The sequence below is a fragment of the Typopeltis vanoorti genome, chromosome 20, assembly GCF_054136105.1.
Source record: "Typopeltis vanoorti isolate ZY-2024b chromosome 20, IOZ_Tvanoo_1.0, whole genome shotgun sequence".
In the NCBI taxonomy this organism is placed as follows: Eukaryota; Metazoa; Arthropoda; class Arachnida; order Uropygi; family Thelyphonidae; genus Typopeltis; species Typopeltis vanoorti.
In genome coordinates this window covers 93,189,183-93,214,089 of record NC_143568.1, presented here as the reverse complement: position 1 = coordinate 93,214,089, position 24,907 = coordinate 93,189,183, and the positions used below count along the sequence as shown (strand labels likewise).

General features: G+C 35.7%; 1 protein-coding gene across 2 annotated transcripts in view; it reads right to left on the bottom strand.

Moving 5' to 3' along the window:
* Pp2C1 (protein phosphatase 2C) overlaps window positions 1-24,907 on the bottom strand; it is a 90,699-nt gene that overhangs the window by 36,956 nt on the left and 28,836 nt on the right. For both annotated transcript variants that reach the window (XM_090410385.1, XM_090410386.1), the window contains exons 2-3: window positions 23,931-24,065; window positions 6,899-7,114 (exon numbers count right to left, since the gene is read on the bottom strand). In XM_090410385.1, the coding sequence (XP_090266511.1) occupies window positions 6,899-7,114; window positions 23,931-24,065 (351 nt within the window). The remainder of the gene's footprint in view (window positions 1-6,898; window positions 7,115-23,930; window positions 24,066-24,907) is intronic.

Here is a 24,907-nt window from a genome sequence, read left to right as displayed (position 1 = left end):
AATTGGTGAAAAATTGAGTCATTACAGATCAAAAATCAGTGATACCATACTGAGATGGAAGTGCAGGAAGTCAACTTCAGGTGCTACCATTTTGCTCACCGAACATGAAGGATAATATGCAAAAACTACCATTTGTTGGCCAATACATTGAATGCAGATTTCCAGGCATCGAATGAAAAACAGATCTGCACAAAAACATTCAAAACCGAGGCTCAACATAGGGTTTCCATGGTAGGACCACAATATGTTAGCCACACATTACCCAAACCAACATGCAGCATCGGTGGCGTAAAGGGCATGTACAGTGGAGAATGGAAATCTGTGTTAAGGAAAGCTGTGTTAGAGGGTATAGTGTGATGAATCACACTATACCCTTTACTGAAAAGATGGATGGGTGTGGTGGATGCTCGGGGAACATCTCTTAACAGAGTGCGTACCAACTATGAAAATTGGAGGTGGGGGTGGATGGTAGGATCCTGTTTTTCCTGGTTTGGTCTCGGACCTCTGTTTGTGGTGCCACGAACAGTGAACTCTGTGTGGTATCTGAACATTCAGCACAATGCAATACTTCCTACTTTGTGGCCTTTCTAAGGAAATTACCATTGTCTCTTTCAGCAAGATAATGCACCATGTCATAAGGCAGCTGCTGTAACTGCATGATTTATGTGACACGAACATCATTCAACTCAACTGAACTTCACAGAACCCTAATCTCAATCCTAGTGAACATCTGTGGGATGAACTGGCGTGTCGAGTGAGGTCAAGGGATATCTGCTCCACAATAGTCCAGAACCTCACTACATACCTACAGGAAAAACTGTCCAAATTTTCCACTGATCGCTATCATATACTTGTGGAAAATATGCCCTGTAGGATTACTGCAGTAACTGGCAAAAGGAGGTCCTACATCTTATTAAGATACGTGGCATGGCTGTTTGTTCCTCAGAGTACGGTGTCTGTTGATTTCTTTTTAAGCAATATAGATTGCCTCTACTGGATAACAAAAGGCAATATTCAAAAATTTTTAGGGATGCTTTTTGTGCACCAATCCAAATTTGAAAACAATATTGTATGGTCTGGAGCTATATAACTGAAAAATAAGTGTTTTGAACAGAAAAGGAAAACAAGAGTTTTGGAGCCTGAGAAAACTATGGATGTGATGAGTTTATACTACACATAAGGGCCATTGAATTAGAAACTTCACAGAAATCAGTGGTTTCTGTATAAACACGACTGCCAATACCAGTCCTCTTCAATTCCCCGCACATAGTTCAGCGAGATATGAATGGGGTACAGCCTACATTAAATGCTTCAGGCAAATGCTACACACAGGAAGTTCTGTTTGTCCGTACAAGCCTTCTCAGATAACAACAATCTCATTCCCGACAGTCTCAGGACTACAGTTACCCCTCGACAAGCAATGTGACTTATTTTTCCACTGATTAAACACCTGGGATATCACCCCTTTTGAGAAACCAGTCAGTTCTATTTTTAGGATCATGGCTACTGCCAGATGGGCATCCACAATAAGCTTGTGATTGGACTCTGAAAGATCCTTTTGTTTTTCCCACTGTGATCAAACAGCATTGATGATCACTGAACAGCAACATTCTTAAATACTTGCCTAGAACATGTGGTGACACATGACTAAGTATTTTGCATATTGGCATATCAGTGGATAGGAATTTGAAGTTCAAAGGTCACATAGCAAAAGTTGCACATACAACTCAGAGGATAATTGTGATGTTGTGGAAGGAAGCCATTTTGCCTCTTTATAAGGCTTTGATAAGACCACACCTAGATTATTGTGCACAGATTTGGTCTCCCAGATTCCAAGGAGATAGAGAAGCTGTGGAAAGGGTGCAAAGAAGTTACAAAGATTATATCTGGATTATGGGATTTAGATTACGAGGACAGATTGCAAGTATGTGGATTACAGACTCTGGTTAACAGATGAAAGAGGGGTGATATGATAGAGGTCTATAAATTTTTGAATGGGTGTTTGAATAGGATATCATCTGACGAAATTTTTTTGTTATATGGAAGGTCGAGAGAGAGAATAGAGGGGGCACCCATGGAAGTTAAGTTAGTTCTCAGTCAAGAAAGATGTAAGAGTGAGGTTTTTCTCTCAAAGAGCAGTGAGTGAGTGGAATAGTTTGTCTTCAGGGATAGTGAATGCATCTAGTGTGAATGAATTTAAGGGAAGGTAAGACAGCTGGTTTGGGTGATTTATAGCCTCTCTTAATGAGGCCTTGACTCCCTGGTGGTCTTAGATAATAATAATATGTTGCATAAGTGACGTTTACATACATCTGCATGAGGGTTTCTAATTCGTTAACCAGCATGTGTAGCAAAGACTATTAGCATAAGTCTGAGATGAAAAGTCTTCTCCTTACCTTTCTGATTTATCATCAGGAGAAGCAAAGTGAGATCTTTAGCATGAGAAATAAAACAGAACTGTGTCTTGATAATGTCAAGGTTTACTAGGTTGTCCTCATCTCCACTACTGGAAAATGGCAATAAGATTACCATTTAAGATATTGGTTATTATGTGAAATAGTGATGCTTGGAATGTTTCAGAACTGCAAGGTTTGTCAAGTGAGTGGAAGAAACCTTGCACTTAGTGCAAGTTTACATATACAAAAACTTGTAGATCTTATTGTACAGCTCACTTTCACAGTCGTTCTTGCTAAAGCGCTACAACAATCAGGCAGTCAAGTCTATCCTGAACAGGATCTCCTGACATTTGATCACATACACATCAGTAATGAATTCTTCTCAGAATTCAGAGGATAGAGACTGTGGGATCTATTTTAAGAATTGGCTAACTTAATGTAGAGAGTGCAAAAAAGGGCTAAAAGCAACTGCCTATCTAGACTTTTATTGGACAACAGAACTGACTTAGCCACTGTACAAGAAACTCATACTGATAGTGAAGCTAAACTATGATTGAGGGGAAATATACCTGGATATACTGTGTTAGTAGCCATTATATAACAGTTCAAATGGTACAGCAACTTATGTGTAAAACTCATTAAATCATCACTCGTTTTGGATCTGTGAATGATGAAAATTACATATTTACTATAATTGTCGAGGTTAAAGGTATCAACATTACTAACATTTATAAGCCATCTTCTGTCTCATGACCTGACTTGGTGCTTCCTACGACAGAACATCTCAAGGCTAATGGAATGGGCCGACGTTAATAACATGTTTTTGATTCCAAAGATGCATCCCCTTTTACATCATAAAGGTAGGGTACAGTAAATAATCCTGATCGATGTTTCACTACAAGAAACGTGTTTAGAAATGCCTTGCCTATTACAATACAGACTTTAGCACTTCAAACATTGACCCATTCTACTAGAAGTTGGTGCCCAAATAGAAGTAATTCATTGCCCACTGGAATTTCACCTAATTTGGAAGAATTTTCACAATTGAGTTAGATAAAAATGTTAGGTGGATAATGCCTAAAGTCAAAAACTAGGACAGATTTGTGATATGAATAAAATATGCAAAAAAAAAAAAAAACTGTTTAATGATTATCAAAAGAGTACACAAACAGACGCAACCGATAAACTGCTTCATGATCATGAACTAGATGAAACTAGAAAAAGTTGATGAAATGAGACAGTCACAAATTTGAATTCTAGTCTGAAGGCATGGAGTGGAGTCTTCTCAAAAAAACTGGGCAGTGCTCCATATCATTGTTGTTTAAGAGATATACTTGTGCCATGAGAGGTTTTTTCTTCAATTAACATGAAAAAAAAATGAAAAAATGAAAAAAACACAAGAAATAAGTAATACTTTTTATTTAGACCATATACAGTATTTCACCATTAATTTTTTCAAATTGATCCATTGTTTGCACTCTACTTTGTAATTAACTATTGTTATCTCTGATGATTGCCTGTAATATTCAGGATGAAATATATGGCTTTAAATATTACTTATTCCTTGTGTTTTTTCATGTTAATTGAAGAAAGCTTCATATGATGTTTAACCTAATGCTGAAGTCACCATGAATGAAATATCTAATCATCTAATTAAAATGTCTAGAGGCTAAGTCAGATCAACTTTATAAATTCTAATGGAATAAACCATCTATTTTGAAGATTGCAGACTTTCCTAATATCTCTTCACCATTCAATGAAGAGCAGCTTACAATTGCTGTTAAAGAAATAACACCAGGAAAGTGTCTGGGATTTGATACTACCTATCCAGAATTTTTAATCCATTGTAGTAAAAAGATGATAAAATGGCTAGCAGAATTTTTTCAGATAGTTTAAACATGAGCAAATTACCAGTGAAGTTGAAGTGGGTGAAAATCATAGCCATTTTGAAATTAGGGAAACCTGCTGATTGATTGGAAAACTAATAGGCAAATATCTCTTAGCATTTGCTAAGAGCTGATAAAGACTTACTTAAAATAGAGTTAGCAAGCTGGTTTTAAACTGCACTAAAAGTGTGAGGAGCAGGTTCTTGCACTTACTACATATCTTTATAGCCCACATTGCAGCTTATGACATAGTATGGAGAAAGGAAATAATTCACAAGTTCTGGAAAATCACAAAAAAAATAATAAGATGACCTATTGAACAAGATTCTGTTTGGTAGGATTATTCAGGTGTTAATCATAGATAATGACAGTAGTAAACCAACCAAACAACACTGATGACCATGGTTCAAAACCAAAAATGAGGGAGTGAAAAAAGGAAGTGGAGTCTTGTTTATTTTAGATTTGACAAGAAACTGGAAACTCACAAAGAACAGGTCCCACAGTTTTTTTTTTTTTACAACTCATGACCTGGTAATTAAAATTTTTCTGTTTGCATTCAGTTTCCAAGGAAACCGAGTATAAGTTCAAGATGTAAATGTCTCTTTAAGCTATTATGATTCCTTCAACTATTTATCATATCCTTCCTTTTCTGATCACAAAAACTTAACCTATAGAGCTTTCACAATTTTAAGGATCAGAATGTACTGACTGTTACAAGAAATGAATAAATATTGCTTCCCTGTGATGTGATCTTCTCTAAATACACAAAGTCTGTTCAAGAAGAATACCGATGAAAATATTTTAAATGTCAGACATGACATGTATTTATTAATATGAGTGTGCATGCAGAACACGTCTTTATACGCTTTGGAAATTAAGCAATAGCATATTAATCTCTGTTTAGCACCAGCCTGCTACTGTGAGCTAAAAAAAGGCTAAAGAGACTGGTAATTTTTACAAATGTCTAAAAGTAAAAAGCAATATCTTAAACAGCTGAGACAAACATTTTAACTATGATTTGTAAAGTGGAGCCAATTTCAGAAATCCAAACACAAAAGTCAGTGGATGAAGCAGCACTGCTACTTTACCTACACTGGTGTATTAAGTTAGGCCAGCAATCAGCAAGTGTTTGTGGCCAGACTGGTTTCAACAGCTTGATGCAGTGTAATATTGATTACAAGCTGCTGCCTAAATGAGGCTGTCTTTGAAAGTGATATTACAGCCTTGAATTTTTTGAGCCAGTCAAATGTCATGTTCTTCAGACCATTCTAGCCTTTTAACTTGGGCATGCCTATGTTAGCTCAAACAATGATTTTGACCACTTATTTCTAAACAATAAAAAAAATCAATTAAGCATTAAAAAATAAATCATTCATATATCACGCTACGATCGCAGAGCAGATAAATTATTATGACAAAAACTGAAAATACAATGACAAATTCTGGATCGCTCTTGTTAGCTTCCAGTAATCTTTTCGATACTGTTCATCTAGTTTTAATTCATTTTAAAAACCATCAAATGAGTCGAGAACACCCCCCGCTTTTTTTTCTTGTATCTACTGCATTTCAGTTTCCAAGGAAACTGAGTAAGAGCTCAACATTTAAATATCTCTTATAGCTATTATAATCCCTATAACTATTTATCATATTCTTTCTTTTCCGACTATTAGTCTAGATGAGTTAAGGTATTAAAGTATGAAGAGTAATAAAATATCTCCTCACTTCCTGTCAATATCCTTCCCAACACAGAAACCATTCCCAAGGTGCCTTCACCACTGCTGCAATATGATAACTCCCTGTCACTACGGAATCTAGATCACTCGCTACCTTACTTTTCTGGAAGATAGTCCCACCAAAATAATATACAGAGAGAATATTCGGTTTATCATTGGATGAATTGAATATTCTCTCTCAGATCATCAAAAAGGTCATGAAAATACAAATCAAGTAGGCCATGTAGTATCTCTAATGATCACCACATGCATATACCAAAATGTACACATTTATATACATGAATAATATATGCTTGTTTTTAAAATGCTCAAGTATGAAAGGAAATGAGAAGATGTTTGTACAAGCTTTAACCATCATATTGCATATTACATATGTAGTCAAATGGACAAGACAATTTCAGTAAATTCTTGAATTTTATTCAAGGCTAAGTTGATTTGATAATTGTGAAGGACAGTTGCTTAACTGTTTGAACAATTGTACATATTCATATCAAATATGTATAAATTGAATCAATAAACAATGATTTTCATTTACAAATTCAAATTTCTATGTGACCAGTGATTCAATTCAATGCTTGTTTTTAAAATGCTCAAGTATGAAAGGAAATGAGAAGATGTTTGTACAAGCTTTAACCATCATATTGCATATTACATATGTAGTCAAATGGACAAGACAATTTCAGTAAATTCTTGAATTTTATTCAAGGCTAAGTTGATTTGATAATTGTGAAGGACAGTTGCTTAACTGTTTGAACAATTGTACATATTCATATCAAATATGTATAAATTGAATCAATAAACAGTGATTTTCATTTACAAATTCAAATTTCTATGTGACCAGTGATTCAATTCTAAATTCTACAGCCATAAAACATAAACATACCTAAAGACCGAGCAACAGCTAAAAAAGGAATCTGGTCAAAGTGGGTACTTCGACGGATGGGTCCCCTGTGGCCTAATCGAGGTCTATTCCATACTACTCTTTCTACACCAGCTTTATTCATGACTAAGCCTCCAACACTGTAGATACGCTCCTTTTCTGCAGGGGATTCTGGCTTATGATCTTTAGTGAGTGACTGGGGCATCCACATATCAGAATCTAAACATGCAAAGAGAAAATAAAAATAAAAATATTATATACACACACACACAGATGTGTGGTTGAAAGTTTTTTTTTAACTTGGTTCTACTATAAATTAAAGATGGCAAGAATTTATATTCTTCGTTTTATCCTTTATCCAAGTAAGCAAAAATAATGTTTTGTGCATGAAGTATCTTCACAACTGAGCTACTTATATATAGAATCTAGTGACTTCATATCAATTGCCTTAGTATGCATCCCATAATGCAAAGCACACAGATGTGTATAATGCTATACATAATGGGAAGGGCTACTACTCAGACCAGTTTCAACCTTTATATTGAAGTCTCCTCAGTTGGAGCCAGACCCAGAAGAGATACCAAAGTTGAAGTAATGCAGAAGTCATATTTCTCATATACAAGTAGTTCATAAGTTATCAGACCTTGTTAAAAAATACTCTTGATGACAGGTAGATGTTGAAAGTTTTTTTAAAATTCTTGGCATCTTTAATTTATAATAGAACTGAGTTAAAAAAAACTTTCAACATCTAGGGAATGAGCCTGGACATTAAATGAGTTGAACATGTTTGGAATGAGCTGGAGCGAAGACCTACTCACCCAACTACAGGAGAAATGGAAACGAATTCCAGCAGCAGTTTATCAGTGGAAAGCCTATCCTGAAGGGTAATAACAGCGAAAGGAAATACAAACAGTTCTTGTCTGGACACTTTTGGCAACACAGTGTACACTTTTTTTTTTTTTTAATACAACAGGTGCCAGTACTCATTGAAATTAAAAGGATATGAAAAAAAAACCTGAAAAATTAATTACTAATAATTTTACTTCATACTATCATTATATTTTTGGAATAAGAACAAAAATTATGCATATAACAGATTATTAAACATAAATTTATTATACAGTATATAAAAAAATAAAATGTATATAATTTTTAAGAAAATATTTATGTATCAAATATAAAAATTTTTAGCTATCATGTATTGAAGGGTTGCTTAAGGGTCAAAGCTGTATAACTGAAAGGAGACCTCCACATAGCCTTAAAGGAATGCGGAGAACCAACCAGGGCTTCTGACCTAATGTCCAATCCTCACCTTCTTGTGGTGCACCCTGTTGGGTATCTACCTGGATACTGAACGAACGAGGATGGGCTGGCGATTTGGGATTTAGCCGACCAAATTGTATTCTTATTGGTTAAACCAAAATAAAAAACGATGGTACAACATGACAAAATTTCATGCCGGCTGGGGCGTCGCCAGGTTAAACAAGGCCCCCGTTGTTTTCGCCAGGGAACCTGGGCAAAGTGCGAAAAGTCAGCTACTGGAACAAGTCTGAAAACAAACCCCAACTCAACATCACCAGAGTAAAAGATCGGTACTATCAACGTAAGAAGCCTGAATGGCAAAGAAATGGAGCTAGTGGAGGAATTAGATAAGTAGCAGATCGACATAACACGGGTGACTGAAACAAAAAAGACCAAAACTGGTGAGATACTTCTGAGCAATAAATACAAAATGTAATATTCAGGCAATGACAATCAAGGAAAAGAAGAAGTAGCCATAGTATTCAAAACAAAATACGAGGCTAATCTTCTTGAGTGGCAGTCAGTCTCAAGTAGAGTAATGTGGGCAAATATGAGAATGGGGAACTGGACATTGAGACTTATTTGTGCCTATGATCCCACAGAAGGTTCTACTAAGGTAGAAGTGGAGGGATTTTTTGAGGCTTTAGAGAAAGCAACAGACAATGAAAAATTGGTCCTTGTTGGGGATCTAAATAGCAGAGTAGGAAATGATTGTGAGACATACAAAAATATTTTGGGAAAATTGGAGAAAAGAGCAAAGCTAATAATAATGGCAAATATCTGTTGGATTTCTGCTCAGGACATGGACTGGTTATTACTAACACCATGTTCCAACATAAAAATGTGCATAAATTCACATGGAGAGAAGAGGCAAGGAATAAAAAAAGTCTCATTGACTATGTTATTGTTGATAGTGATGTTTTCTCCCTGGTGCAGGACACCAGAGTGTACAAAGGATTTGAAATTGCAAGCGATCACTATTTAGTCTTGAGCAGGATAAAATTGAATTTCATATTGAAAAGAATAACATGTAAGAAAGTTTTAAAGCAAATAAAAGTTGAGCAGCTCTCAGATGTGAACTGTAGACTAAAATACACAAAGATTATTAAAGAAAAAATGAAAGAGATTGAGAACAGGAATCAAATCTTGGAGATTCAGTGGCAAACTCTGAAGAAAACATTGATTGATTCTGCCAGAGAGGAATGTGGTGAGGTTGTCTGTAAGGATAAAAAAATCAGAACTCCCTGGTGGACACAGGAAGTTAAAGAGGCAGTGAAGGAAAAGAAGAAAGCATATCAAAAGTTCCTGTCAAATAAGTCAGCTTGTGCTTTTAGAGAATATAGAGACAAATGCAAGAATGCTAAACACTGTGTAAAACTAGCTAAACAAAAGTAATGGGAGGACTTTGGTAAGAATATAGAAAATAAACATCAAGAAGGTGGCAAAATATTCTGGAGGTTGTTGAAGAAGCTTAGGAATGGAGGAAAGAGTGCTGTAAAAGGAATTAGAGATGATAAAGGTGACATGAAAACAGGAGAAAAAGATATCCTTGAAGTATGGAGTAATTACTTTGAAAAACTGCTAAATGAAACAAGCAGTGATGACAGCACAGTGGTAAAAAACACTGACCAGGCATGCAGTCAGGAATACATATCCATACTTGAAGTAGAAAAAGCCATCAAAGGCTTGAAATGTGGAAAGGCAGCAGGAGTAGATGATATTCGACCAGAAATGCTGAAGTATGGTGGTATAAGTTCAGAAAGCCTGGACAGAGGGACGAATTCCCGATGATTGGCGTAGAGCTCTCATAGTACCATATATAAAAAGGGAAATAAAACTGCATGTGAGAATTACAGAGATATTTCCCTACTGAGTGTTCCTGACAAGATCTATGCAAATATACTTGAGAAACGGTTGAGAAGAATTGTAGAAGAAAAGCTTGGTGAAGAACAAGCTGGATTCAGGTGAAATAGGGGATGTCAGGATCAGATCTTCATTTTACAACAAATAGTCGAGAAAGCATGGGAATATAATAAAGATCTGTATTTAAGTTTTGTCGATTTGGAAAAGGCCTATGACAAGGTGCCAAGAGAGAAGCTATTCAATACACTGCAGTTATATGGTGTCAATGGGGCATTATATCAAGCAATACTTAGTCTTTATTTGAGTTGTAAGTCAGCAGTTAGAATTGAAGGAAGTACAGGAAGATGGTTTAATGTGAAATCTGGTGTGAGACAAGGATGTACATTATCCCCTCTGTTATTCATTATCCATGGATCACGTTATGAAGGAAAGTGGTATTAAACATGATATTAAAATTGGAGAAGTTGATGTCAGCTCTTTGCTTCATGCGGATGATGTTATACTTCTAAATAAATCCACTACAAGTCTGCAAGATTCTCTGACTAAATTGAATAGCTGTTGTAATAGATATGGTATGAAGGTCAGCAATAAAAAGACAAAGACAATGAAAATAGGCAGAATCATTGAAAATGTCAACTGTGTTGTGAATGGAGAAATTGTGGAACAAGTAAGACATTTCAGCTATTTAGGCACGATTTTTAGTGAAGATGGTAAATTAAATATAGAAATAGACAACAGAATCAGCAAAGCTGGTATGGTGGGAAGTCAACTGAATAAATTCATATGGAATAACAGAGAAATTAGTCTGAACACTAAATTAGCTGTATACAAGACAGTGTTCAAACCATTTTTAACTTATGGATCTGAGAGCTGGGTCAGAAGTAAAACACTTGACCAAAGACTAGAGACCACAGATATGAGAGTCCTCAGAAAGATTATAAGTGTGAACAGATGGCATCAATGGCAATATCATATTAAAAACGAGGATATTAGGAAAGAACTTGACATTGTCAGCATCCAGGAATGCATTAGCAGAGTTAATCTCAGGTGGTATGGTCACTTAAGCAGAATGGGCGAGGAAAGATTAGCAAAACAAGTGTTCTCTGCCAGGTTGGCAGGAAAACGACCCAGAGGAAGACAAGATATAGGTGGATTGATACGGTACAAAATGCCTTAGACGATAGAAAAATAAGATCTGATAATGTTGGAGTCTTGACAAGTAACAGACTGATTTGGAGGAAAATTGTAGATAGGAAATTAATAATGATGTAATTTTTTTCATGTAGTACTATCATATCCTGTACACCCCTTGAGGGTACATGGCAGGATTTTGATGATGATCATGTATTGAAAAATATAAATTTCATTAAATAACTAAACTTATTTGCTTTTTAAGTAAACATTAAAAAAAATACAGAATATTACAATTTCTAAATGTACTACATCTGTATGCCACATATCACTGTTAATATTAATGTGCCAGTACACGGTACCATTGCATCCCCTCCCCAAACCTCACCATCATCAAATTGCTGATATATATTAGGGGAGGGGGGGGGGGCTACGGTGGCTAAATTGCACATGTTCTCAAAGTAAATTTGTCTGTATGTGGGATAAAAAAAACTGGACTTTTCGGGAGAAAAAAATACTGCTACCTCCATACGAGATCGACTAACTCACCTTCAATTGAAAAAACCCATATAAAAGATTCCTCTCGTCAAGATGAGAGTCGAATATCATGCTGATATCATCAGGCAGAGAGACCATGAACTACATTCAAAACATGATTCAAAATAATGTAAATCATGAGCATACTAGCTCGGAACAATTGTAAAAAGTTGTGTAGATGAAAAATAATTAATTAAAATAAAATTATGAACTGTTAATAGTGATCACTTCCCAAAACATAGAAATTGCATGCAGTGTTGGTAGATGTTTGGCCAATTTCATAGTGTTTTACAATCAAATTTGTACTTGATTCTTCTTTGATTAAAATCGAAGAACATCAACAATACATTACATTTTTGGAATCTGACAATATCTAGCCTTGCTTCTCAATGCTATTGACACTATGCACTAAGTTGTTTGCAACCAGACGCAACTTGTTTATTCTATTAAGTTCAAATTTGATTATCTTTCGCTCGAAACACCATGAAATCATCCAAACTTCGAACAATCAGACTGAATACCAATTTCTAAGGATCATTATTATTAAAAAAAATAATAATAATAAATCAGCTAATGCCATTTATTCCCTTATAGGGAGTAGGCGAGGCCTTTTAATCCTATCTAGGTTTTTGAATACTAAGTGGGCAGTTTAATCTTCACGGTAGCAATCAGAGATAGCTGGCTCATGACTAATCACTAATTGTAATTGGCCACCAATGAAGAGACCTGCAAACAAGTGCTGACATCTGTTGGTACATAACTCTAACAGGATATGCTACCACTTCCCCGTGCCAGAGATCGACTAACTTGGGAACTGGTCAAAGATCAGCTTAGAAAAAATTCCTCCAGTCGGTGACTAGATTGAACCTAAGTGTAACTTCAAGAGACCTAGCACAAAGGATGCCAGTGCCACTTCGACTGAGCTACACAAGCCTATTTATTATTTTTTTAAAAAAAATTATGAACAATTATCTACACAACTTTTTACAAGTGTTTCTTTGAATTCTAATAGTGTGATCATATACTTCAGTTGCAATCGAGACACGAGCTAGTATATGCATGATTTATGACTCATTATTGTGATTCATGTTCTGAATGCAGTTAACAGTCTATCTTGCTGACAATATCCACGTAATGTTAGATGAAATATATTGGAGTCTGAATAAAATTCTATATATTTTATGTTACATGTGCAGGATGTGAAAGTTATCTATATCAAGGAGAGAGAGGTCATCTTTTGATGTGAAGCCCAAAGCCATAGGTTGTCTAGCTTACATGTAAATCCAAACCTATCCCCATATACAGAATTTTACAAAAAAAAAAAAAAATGACTCTGGAGTGTTATCATACACAATTTATGATAGTACTCCAGAGAAATAGGAAATGAGAAACTTGTGTACCTTAATTTTACAATTTAAATACATTTTGACTGTGTGTGGAGGAGATGAAGAAGCTGAATTACTACAAGAATTACAATTTTGTATTCTAGTCTCTTTTTTTGTACAACATTTGCTAATACCCCTAATATAAGTCTTACAACTTATGAAACTTGTAAGATTTTATTTGTTTAGTTTTTATTAAAAACTCATTATTTATCTAGGAAGATGGTTTAATGTTAAATCTGGTGTAAGACATGGATGTACATTATCCCCTCTTTTATTCATTATCTATATGGATCACATTATGAAGGAAAGTGGTATTAAACATGATATCAAAATTGGAAATATTAATGACAACTCTCTGCGGACGATGTTATACTTCTAAATAAATCTGCTAAAAGTCTGCAAGATTCCCTGACTAAATTGAATAACTGTTGTAACAGATATGGTATGAAGGTGAGCAATAAAAAGACAAAGACAATGAAAATAGGCAGAATCGTTGAAAATGTCAACTGCATTGTGAACGGAGAACCTGCAGAACAAGTAAAACATTTCAGCTAACAGTGAAGATGGTAAATTAAATATGGAAATAGACAATAGAATCAACAAAGCTGGTATGGTAGGAAGTCAACTGAATAAATTTATATGGAATAAGAGAGAAATTAGTGAAAACAATAAATTAGCTGTATACAGGACAGTGTTCAGACCAGTTTTAACTTATGGATCTGAGAGCTGGGTCAGAAGTAAAACACTTCACCAAAGACTAGAGACTGCAGATATGAGAGTCCTGAGAAAGATCAGAAGCACTGTAAAACTCTATGTAGCTTGGAAATACCAAAGCTACATACATAGATTTTTACAGATGTCAAGTCCCATGAGAATGTTACAAAAATAACCTTGTTTGTCTCTATATATTTTATGCTAAATATTACTGTAAATAACCCTATAGGAATTAACTGTATTTACTCCTTTAACAAGAATATTTTAGAATGTCAAAAAAAAGGCAATGCTTTGTCACCGGAACTTCGTTTAATAGCTCTATATGAGGGCATAAGAAAGTTGTTTATTTACGATTTTAGTGTATGAGAAAGTTGCTTACAAGCTCTGCGCATAAACACCTTCAAAGTCAGTGCCTGAGAGATCTGAAAGGTTCAGACAAGTTTCCGCTGCCCGACAAGATACGATCAAAGGAATGCACGGAGGAGAAGAAAGAACGGGTTGGTCTTAAAAGATGATCAAGGAGTCGTGCCGAATTCTTCGAGGGTTACAACCTTTTGTGCAAGGTCCCGGAGAAGGTGTAATAAAAAGGGACTCAGTCAAACATCGAGGGAGGAGCCAGTCGGCAACAGTTCCAGTCATCGGAAGAGGAGAAGCGCAGGAAGTAGGATCCAGAGGACCCGGACGTTACGGCGAGCCCACGCTAGAGGAGAAAATTGGGAATGACGAGAGAACAAGCGGATGTAAATACCCAAGCCAAGCGTCAGTCGGAAGTCCTTTTGCCAGGAGCATTTCAAGTACCACAGATAGCAGTCCACAGCCTGCCAATTCCCTATGAGACACTGCTGATGCAAGACACTCCTGAAGGAAGCCTAAAGCCTGAGATGAAAGAAAAGCTATAGAGAGTTTAGTGCAAGACTTTTGATAGAATTTGCAATACAGAGCCTCTGTATTTAGACGTTAGCTAACCTCTTAATGAGTAAATCGGTTTTCAATAATTTGATTTAATAAGCAGAGAAGTAATCGAGTAATTGTATTGTATAGTTAATTAATATTGAAAAGGGAAAGTTTGTTTCTTTATGCTGAAAGTCTAATGAATAGATACAGGGAGTAACCTCCCTATCGTTTAATTAATGTACTTTGATATTAATGTAAATAAATGTGTTTTATTTATATGTCAATATAACGCCTGATTCTTTAAATTACAATGCACTGTTCCTAAATAAAGTCTGACTTGTGAGCGAGAAACAACTAAGGCATATCAAGAGTAGTTTAAGTATTTGAGAAACCACGGCTGTTTATGTAAACTTTATTGAAGGAATTTATGATAGTGAGAGAGATCTACCGGATGCATTACTGAGTCTTATGCCGATATAGAATTACTGGTGGCGCAGCCTTAAGAAATAAAATTTCCAGTGTTCATAGGCATCTGACTAGTAAATGCGAAACATAGTATGCAATAGAATAAGTAAGAAAGGCTACGAAAGCAAAAGAGCACTGCTATAAAAAATAAAGAAGATATTACAATAGTCAAATAAACAGCCTTTTGTTACAATAACAGCATAATGTTACAGCGTGAACAGATGGCATCAATGGCGATATCATATTAAAAATGAAGATATTAGGAAAGAATTGTCAGCATCCAGAAATGCGTTAGCAAAGCTAATCTCAGGTGGTATGGTCACTTAAACAGAATGGGCGAGGAAAGATTAGCAAAATAAGTGTTCTCTACCAGGTTGGCAGGAAACGACCCAGAGGAAGACCATGATATAGGTGGATTGATACGGTACAAAGTGCCTTAGACGATAGAAATATATAAGATCTGATAATATTGGAGTCTTGACAAGTGACAGACTGATATGGAGGAAAATTGTAGATAGGAAGTTAGTAATGATGTAAATTTTTCATGTAGTACTATCATATCCTGTACACCCCTTGAAGGTACATGGCAGGAATTTGATGATGATGATTATTTATCTAAAAACATGAGGTCTCAATACTGGAACTGTCTACAGAACTGCTAAACCACAGAAACTTACGTATATTCAATTAATACTAGGATATATATGGCAAGATCATATTCCTAATACTGTCATTACTGAAGAAAGCCAGCAATGACCTAACAGAAATAATTCAAAAAGGTCAACCGAGATGGTTGGGACACCAACTTAAATATCCGCCTTCACCTATGTTCAGTGTTCTTGCTTTTTACATGCCAACTAATGGACACAGAGGACAAGGAAGACCAAGAAAACAGTTTTGGCAATACATAAGCAAACTTCTTTTTGAAGATAAGGCTCATGAACCATCTGGCACAAAACATGGCTCACTCTCATCCAAAAGACTAACTCCATGAGTTTCTGCTAAATGAATATTTCTGTATATAATTCCCTATTCTATCATGAATAAATGATGATAAACAAGTTAGCATCTGGACAAGGAGGACATAAGCGCTTACATATAAAGGGCATCAAGATATTCTGGAAGGCAAAAAGACTATCAATATGATGTGTATGTGCTAAAAAAAAAAAAGATAAAATCTCATCTGAGAAACTGAAAGTAGATTGGACTGCAGCAAATATACAGCATGACGATTCGTCCTAGAGATGCTTGAGCAGCCACCAGAGTATGAAAAACTGGTCTCATAATAAGATATAAATATGTAAGATATATCTATATTCAGTAATATGTCTCACTTTCCTGCTAGAAGTAACTTATCTGATGGAAAAAAGATGCATTAGTTAACAATTCTCATAGACAGGCTTATACGTTGGTTATGCATTACTAAATCACTTAAGGAATTGAACAACGTAGATACAAATATAAACTGAATTACGCTTTAATAAATATTTCCGATCTTTCGGCAACGTCACGTTGCCATTTTCAAAAGGAACTTACAAAAAGGCACGTGCACGTAGGCACTACAACACAGTAACTGAGAATGAAGAGATGAAGATATTGTTCTCCTAGAAGTCCTGATGGTGCCCTCTAGTGGGCTAAGTAGGTGTTCTTGGCCTTTGGGCTGAAGGTCTCATATAACGTAAGCCTCCCAAATTTGGGACAGTCGCATACAACCAAATTTCTTGAGGTTTGGAGAGTTTCTTAGGGCTGAGGCTGATTCCATAAATAGTCTTTCAAATTTGTATTTGCTACAGTGTATTACTGTACACTGTAGCAAATATTCTTCCACCGTATTCTGTGGCATGTTTCCAGAGCATGGTCTGCAAGACCAGAATGGCTGTACTTGTGAAAACAGATGTAGTTCTTTGTTCAGAAATTCTGATATTCTTTGTCCTGCCTGTTTGGCCAAAGTAAGACAGTTTACAACTGCAAGGGACCTGGTATACACCAAGTAGGTCTAGGGGAAGTGGTTGGTCTTTGGTGGAGCAGATAAGGGATGCCAATTTTCTGTAAGGTCTGTAACAGGAGGTCAGGTCATGTTTTTTTTAAGATTTTGGATTTTGATTTCCGAGGTGCCTTGGATGTAGGGAATGGTGATGGATTTAGAGTAATTCTTTTTGTGGAAGGGGGGGGGGGTTGTGGTTTGTAGGTTTTAATATTTTTCGGATTTTTTTGGGGGGTAGAGAAAGTGTTGAGAATGTGATTTAGTTCAGTGTTTAGGGCCAAGTTGTTAGAACAGATTAGTTTAGCCCTGTTGTATAGTGTTTTTACCACTCCATATTGTTGTGAGTGTGTGTGTGGGGGGGGGGGGATTGTTGGTGAATATATCTGCCTGTATGGGTGGGTTTTCTATAAACTGAGAAAACCAAGGTTCCATCAGGCTGGCGGGTGACTAGTGTGTGTCTAGGAAAGGAAGGCTGTTGTTTTCCTCTTTTTCCAGGGTGAACTTGATTCTGGAGTGTTGGTTGTTTAAGTGTGTTAAGAAGGAGAGGAGTGTTTCAGAGCCATGTGGCCAAATAGCGAACACATCATCAATGTAGCGAAGCCATATGGCTGGTTTTTGTGGGGCAGAGGCTAAGGCTTTTTCTTCAAAGGTCTCCATAAAGAAATTGGCCAAGGGTGGGGAGAGTGGTGAACCCATGGCTGTCCCCTCTGTTTGTAGAATTTTCCCTGCCAAACGAAATAGCCTGAGTTCATTGTGAACTGAAATAGGGCTGAGATATCAAGAGAAAATTTAGCTTTGATTAGCTCTAAAGTTTCGTTGAGTGGGACATTTGTGAATAAGGAGGAGACATCAAAGCTGACCATTATGTCAGTATGTTGGAGTGTAAGGTTTTCTATGGTGGGCTTTGAAGTGGGCTGAGTTTTTTTTGTGTGATGGTGTTGCCAGTATAGTGTGCGAGCTCTTTGGCCAAATGTTTAGCTAATTTGTATGTGGGGGAATCAATGCCATCCACTATGGGACGTGATGGCACATTTTCTTTATGTACTTTTGGGAGTCCATAAATACGGGGGGGTCTCTAAACCTCAACAAATTTGGTTGTATGCGACTGCCCCAAATTTGTGAAGCTTACATCAGCAGACCTTCAGCCAAACGGCCAAGAACACCTACTTATCCCGCTAGAAGGCACCATCAGGACTTCTAGGAGAACAATAGCTTCATCTCTTCATTCTCATTTACTGTGTTGTAGTGCCTACGTGCACGTGCCTTTTTGTAAGTTCCTTTTGAAAATGGTAACGTGACGTTGCCGAAATATCGGAAAATATTTATTAAAGTGTAATTTAATTTATATTCGTATTTACGTTGTTCAATTCCTTAAGTGATTTAGTAATTAGTTAACAATGTCAAAAGTTGGGTGTTTTGCATCATGGGAAAGCAACTAAGGGTATGAAGCCAGCATAATCTGTCTGTTATTGCACATATTCTTCTGGCTGGTTTATTTGTTTTATATTATGAAAACAAAAAATCCCAAGTTTCCAGGAGAGAAAACTGTCGTTTCTCTATAAGACAGGCCAACTCACCTTTAGCTGAAATGCCCTATTAAAAGTTATTCACATCCTAGATAAGATTCAAACTCAGGATTTTCCAACTAAAGGCTCAGTATTCAAGTAAAATGCATCATTCAGATGCCACTCTATGGGTATTGGAACTTGATATGTAGCGAGAGAATAAACACTTCAATACAACCAGCACTGAACTGTTTCCACTTGATACAATGGGTCTATTCATTTATGCTCACAATGTGGAACAAATACAAGCAGATTCATTAGTTTTCTCAGCTAGTACTATAATAGATATATACAGTCATACCCCGAAGTTACGCGGTAGGTGGGACTAACAAAAAGCGCGTAAGTCGAATTCGCGTAACTCGGGTATAATTTTGCATACAAACATACAAAATATTAGGTAATTGGGACCAAAGGTTTACAAAAACACCTATATTTTTTAAGAAATATAATCATAATTGTAGTTTTTCATACATAAAAAAAAAGAAAGTTATTTCGATGTCAATGGTTTCATAAAATGAATAGATTCGTCTGACGGCACAATGTCTTTTTCTTGTCACGCAAAATTTCTTCATAGCAAACTAATGATTTTTTTATTCCTTACCTTGTGGCTACAATTCGTTCCTCATTAGAATCTATGTCCTCCAAAATCTGTAAACCTTTCTTTTATGATTGTTCTGAATGTGGATTTCTGTAGATCGAACTTCTTTGCTAGCTCACAAATTTTCATTCCGCCTTCAAAATCCTTAATAATGTTGAGTTTTGTTTCCAAAGTCAATGTTTTTCTTTTCTTGCTAGCTGTAGAAGAATCGGACTTGCTTTCTTTGGACAACATTATTATTCTTATGTGATAAAATTTTTATCAAGAACATAACATTAAACAATCGCAAGGTTTGTACACTATAAAAATTGTGTATGAATGGAAACCGCACAAAACACATCAGTGCTTGTTCACAGCATGTGCAACACTGGCGAATGCAGCCGGCGCTGGAAAGATATGACTAGTGGTGAGGCGTGAAGGGAATACGTATATATATGAAACCGCGTAACTCCGGATTCGCATAAGTCGGGGTATGACTGTATATTTTTTATAAAGAATAGTTGCATGTGTGTGGGGGGGGGAATTTTGACAAATGTAGCAAGTTTATAAGTGATCTGTCCATATTATCCAGGGTGGTTTAGCATGGTAAGGTTTCAGCTTTGACAATTTCTTTGAACCAGGAGGAACGTCTTTTTTTTTTTTTTTTTTGTATTCTGTTTGTTTCATTAAACTTTAGCATTACCTGCTTTGGTTACAATAAAGCTTTTTTGCTGTTTTATTTATTATATGGCATGTACACATGGTTAAAAGACAATAAGATAAAATATACATGAATATAGATAAGATACACACATATGATAATATAAATAAAAAAAGTAAAACATCTACATTCAGGTAAATACAAACATGAAATTTATGACAAGCATTAGACAGAAGATTAATCATATTTTAACATTTAGGTTTTTAATCCAATTGATCGCCTCTGGGGATAGGTCAAAGATATCCTTAATGGGAGCTGATGGCATACCCTAGATATGCCATCAGCTCCCATTGCTGTACTATATGGCGAATGGTTTGGGTCTTGACTCCACAGGGACAGTGGGGATTTGGTATCTTACCCCACTTTGAAAGTTAAGTCTCCATATACACCATGGCCTGTACAAATCCTGTTAGCCGTCGTTCATATATTCCTGGGCAAGTAATATCCAGATGGTTTTTGGAAGATGTTTATGTAATAACAAACGTCAGGTGATATGTACTGGAATGTACTGCTTGGGACCACAGTACATTCCACCTACTCACCATACTATCATTCTGGCTAAGAAGATTATGGGTGGTTTTTATGGCAGGTCTTCTGGATTTTAGTCAATTAGATAAAGCATCTGGAATAATTTTAGTCTATTAGATAAAGCCAAAATCTCCCATGTATTGGGAGGTTTTGGCTATTTAAAATTCTTTTATATTCACGAAGCAAGGCTTCCTGTCGTTGTAGTTCTGGAGGAGCAATATGGCTCAAAGTGGAGAGCCATTGTAAGGGTGTACTCCTAATGCAACCAGTTATTAAACGTAAAGTGGAGTTAAGTTGAGCATCTAGTTTATTGACATGGTAACCATTGAGCCAGACAGGAGCAGCATACTCTGCTCAGGACTGCCACATAGTATTTTTCTTGTGTGCGCAATTAATGTTTGACGCCTTTCCAAAAAAAATTTTTTTTTGAATAAAGTGTGAATAAAATGAACAGGAAATGAAAAACAAATGAAAACCACTTTACAGTATAACGTTACCTACAGATTAATCCTGCTTATATAAATTTTCAAAATAATATAAAATCGTAATATAAAGTTAAGAGATTTATTCAAATATTCTTTACATTAATAAATAAATTAATTTTGAGGATTCAACGAAAATAGATAAGAGAATTTTACAAGAATGTTTCGCATTGGACTCGAGAGTTTGCCGATTATTTTGTGTTGCTGACGCCGCCCTAACAGCCCGCTAACATAAGAGGCTCGAATGTCGAGAAGAATGAGTTATCAGTAGTAGGCCAACTTTTAGGGCTGAACCACATGCATCCGATCCAATTAAAATTAAGATACAGCCCTTACACGGAACTCAACAATTAATCATAAGTTGATTTATGATACATCAAAAAATAAAGAACTATTTTAGGTATATTTTTATAAATTTTAATCAAAAATTATAGTGATATAATCGAATCCAGGATATAATTTCAGAATTTATTTGTTCATTTCTGGGAAGATCTGAAGGGGCCCGAACGGAAGACGACGTACATTCATAATTATATGTACCATTCGTTGTTTGTTTAAATTCTTATCTCATATTTTTTGAGATATTTTAGGCGCCTTTTCTTCTGCGGCGCCTGTGTATATTGCACATACCACCAACTGGGCCTGACTTTGCTGCACTGTAAATTAGATCCATGGTGGTGCACCGCAGAGTTGTGGCACTTGAGCCCCATATAGTACCACAAAGCTTCTGAACTATGTTATTTCTGGTGTGAACTTTAGCAGCGATATTAATCATATGCTGTTTATATGACAAAGTTCTATCCAAAGTTATTTCCAGATATTTAGGTGTCAGATTAAACGAAATTAATGTCTCATCATCTCATCTCTGGTTTTTGATTTACAAGTCTGTTATTGAGGTGGAAGCAAGACCATTCAGTTTTACCAGAATTTGGTTAATCTCCATTTTTTTATAGAACTGCCATAAAGCTGACAGATCATTGCCAATATTTCTTCAGTTCTTTGTATAGACTGGTCGCTGATCGCCAAAGCTAGATTATCTGCATAAGCAAACTTCCTGCTAGCTGTTTCAAGAATATCTGTGATGTAAAGGCTAAAAAGCAGTGGTGCGAGCACTGAGTCCTGAGGTAATCCATTCTTAAGTACTCTGTTTACTGATGCTTCCTCATGACTACCCTGAAATATCGATCACACAGTAATTTGGTTAGGAGATGACCAATATTTTACATGGGATGACCTTAAGAAATTTATATACGAGTCCCTCCCTCCAAACAGTATCGTAAGCTGCTGTTAAGTCAATAAAGACTGCAGTAGGCTTCAGGCATTTTTGAAATCCTGCTTCAATGTAGGTTGTTAAGCTGAGAACTTGATCTCACTAATCCTATTCAATATTAGTCTCTCCAACAACAGTCTCTCCTTTTATTGCTGTTGTATAAACTAACTGTTGCTATTACAAACAAACAATCTACAAACAGGTCAACATTCTGATGTCACTAAGTATCATGCAACCTAATACGATATGTTGGAGACCATGTTGGGTTTTTTTGGGGAGGAAATACAGAAAAGAGTTTAGCTAGGGTAATGATGCTGGCATCCAAAAGAACACTGTTAGCTACTCAGGATGAGGTGATACATCCCAGGTTTAACACTGATCACAATTTCAGGGACTAAATCACATTATAAAATATTGGTTATTTTTACATGCTAGGGAAACTTATACAAGAACTGGATGGGACCAACGAAGACCTTCTTATATAAAAATTGGGACTGCAGTTTTTATATAATAACACTGAGACACAAAAAAAATCTTCAGGACAGCCCTGCTCAAACTCATACTTTGGCTATGCTATGTGGATGATGTGCTTGCTATCTGGCTACATGATCCAGATACATTAAAAGGTAGTATTTATCATAGCCAATATCCAAAAAAATACACTTCAGAAAAGACAACACTGTCTACTCTTCCTAAATGCCAGTTATACATCCTTTAAATGGTTCTCGGCCATTCTCCATTTAAAGAATGGTTAACACATGTCAACTCACTGAACAGACAGACAGAAATTCTTCCATCTGTCTTGAAGAACATTAGAAATCATTATGTTAAGTCAAGCCTAGAAGATCAAGCACTCAACAATCTTCACAGAGGAATATCAGCACCACTTCTTGATGATTACCCTTGAGGTATGTATCTTTACAGGAGATACTAGAATAGCACTACACAGGTAAATTTACATTATTACTTTCTTCAAAATTATTTGACAGGTCTCTAATGGTGTCAGCTCATACACTTCAATCTTCTAAGACTACTTCCCCACATCTGCAACAATCCAGTGAGGTCCCATTACCCATTTCATTCTAATCCCTCCTTTCTCATTCTGTTCAAATGACCATGCCACCTTAAATCAGTTCTACATGCATATGCACATACATGGATGCTAATGGTCTTAAGTTCCTTACAAATATCTTCATTTTTAATATGACTATGCAACTGATACAACCTGTTCACACTCTTAATTTTCCTCATAACTAGAACCAATGAGGGGAAGGAGAGCATACAAATTAATGGAGTCGGGGACAGTAGTATCATTATTAGCCATTGCTATGGGAATGGCCAATATTTTATTTTATTTTTTTTTTTAACTGGATGCAAATCTTCCTTTTCTTGTTGGCTCTACTCAACTTCACATGTATGATCTCTAGTCATCAATGAACTCTTCATTGAAATAAGAATGTGTATATTCATCTATATTTAAATGAAATAATTAATATAAAGCATGAATATAATAATGAATACTATAAAGCAATAACTGTATATTAAAAACTTAAACTGAAAAAATTTTTAAATTATTTCTTTATTTATTTTGGAGCAAACAAACACTAATCAACTTACCCGAATCCTGATATCCTAACACTATTTTAGAATCACCTACATGACCAATATACATTTTGCCCCTTCGGATAAAAGCGACACTAGCAGTTGTTCCAGAGGTACTAGGCAAACCAGAAACTGTTTTTGGCCACTTACCTAATGTAGGAACATTCCTTTCATTAGCCTTTTCAAAACTATCTCTATTGACAATAACTGCTAACAAACACTAATTTAAGAAATAATATTGGAAATAAGAAGGAAAATAATTAGCAATAATGCAAAAGAATTACTTTTAAAAGTTTGCATTTCCAGCACATAAATTTATGTTCAATTTATCATACATTATGATGTGTAAAATAAAATGCCTATAAAAATGAAAATGCTCATTTCTATATTCACTGAGCACACTAACTATAAAAACAAGCTATTCACATCATTCAAAAGGTCAAGCATGACTTTTTTGCTTGTTCATAATGAATAGTCTGCAAATGATTTGCATGTGATTACATTGCCAGCTTGATTTGATGAGTGGATAGTGTCTGTGCTCTCTGACAAACTGTCGAATTAAATCCCACTTCACATGAATCTTTTTGAAAGATCTTTTGTGTAAGGTTAACTTCTGCTATCTACTGCAAGCTCATCACTCTGTTCATTGGACTGAAGAAGCACTTGAAAATACTATGTTTGGTATCTTATAAACAGAGAAACCAAATTATTATTATTATTATTATGTGACACCTCCAAGGACTCATTAAGAGAGAGAGAGAGAGAGGGCACTCTACCGTACATCTTCATCCACTTCTAACTATTTACATAAAATAACAAGACTACTCAAATGTTTAACACTAGGATTAAACATCTGCTGGATAACACTATCAGGTAGAGCCAAAGCTTAGTATTATTTCATTATCCAAGAATCATTCTAGGTTTTGAATTATGTATTTTAGGGTGATCTTTTTAAATTTCTCAGTTTTTGGGAATTGGTTGTGTGAAAGAAT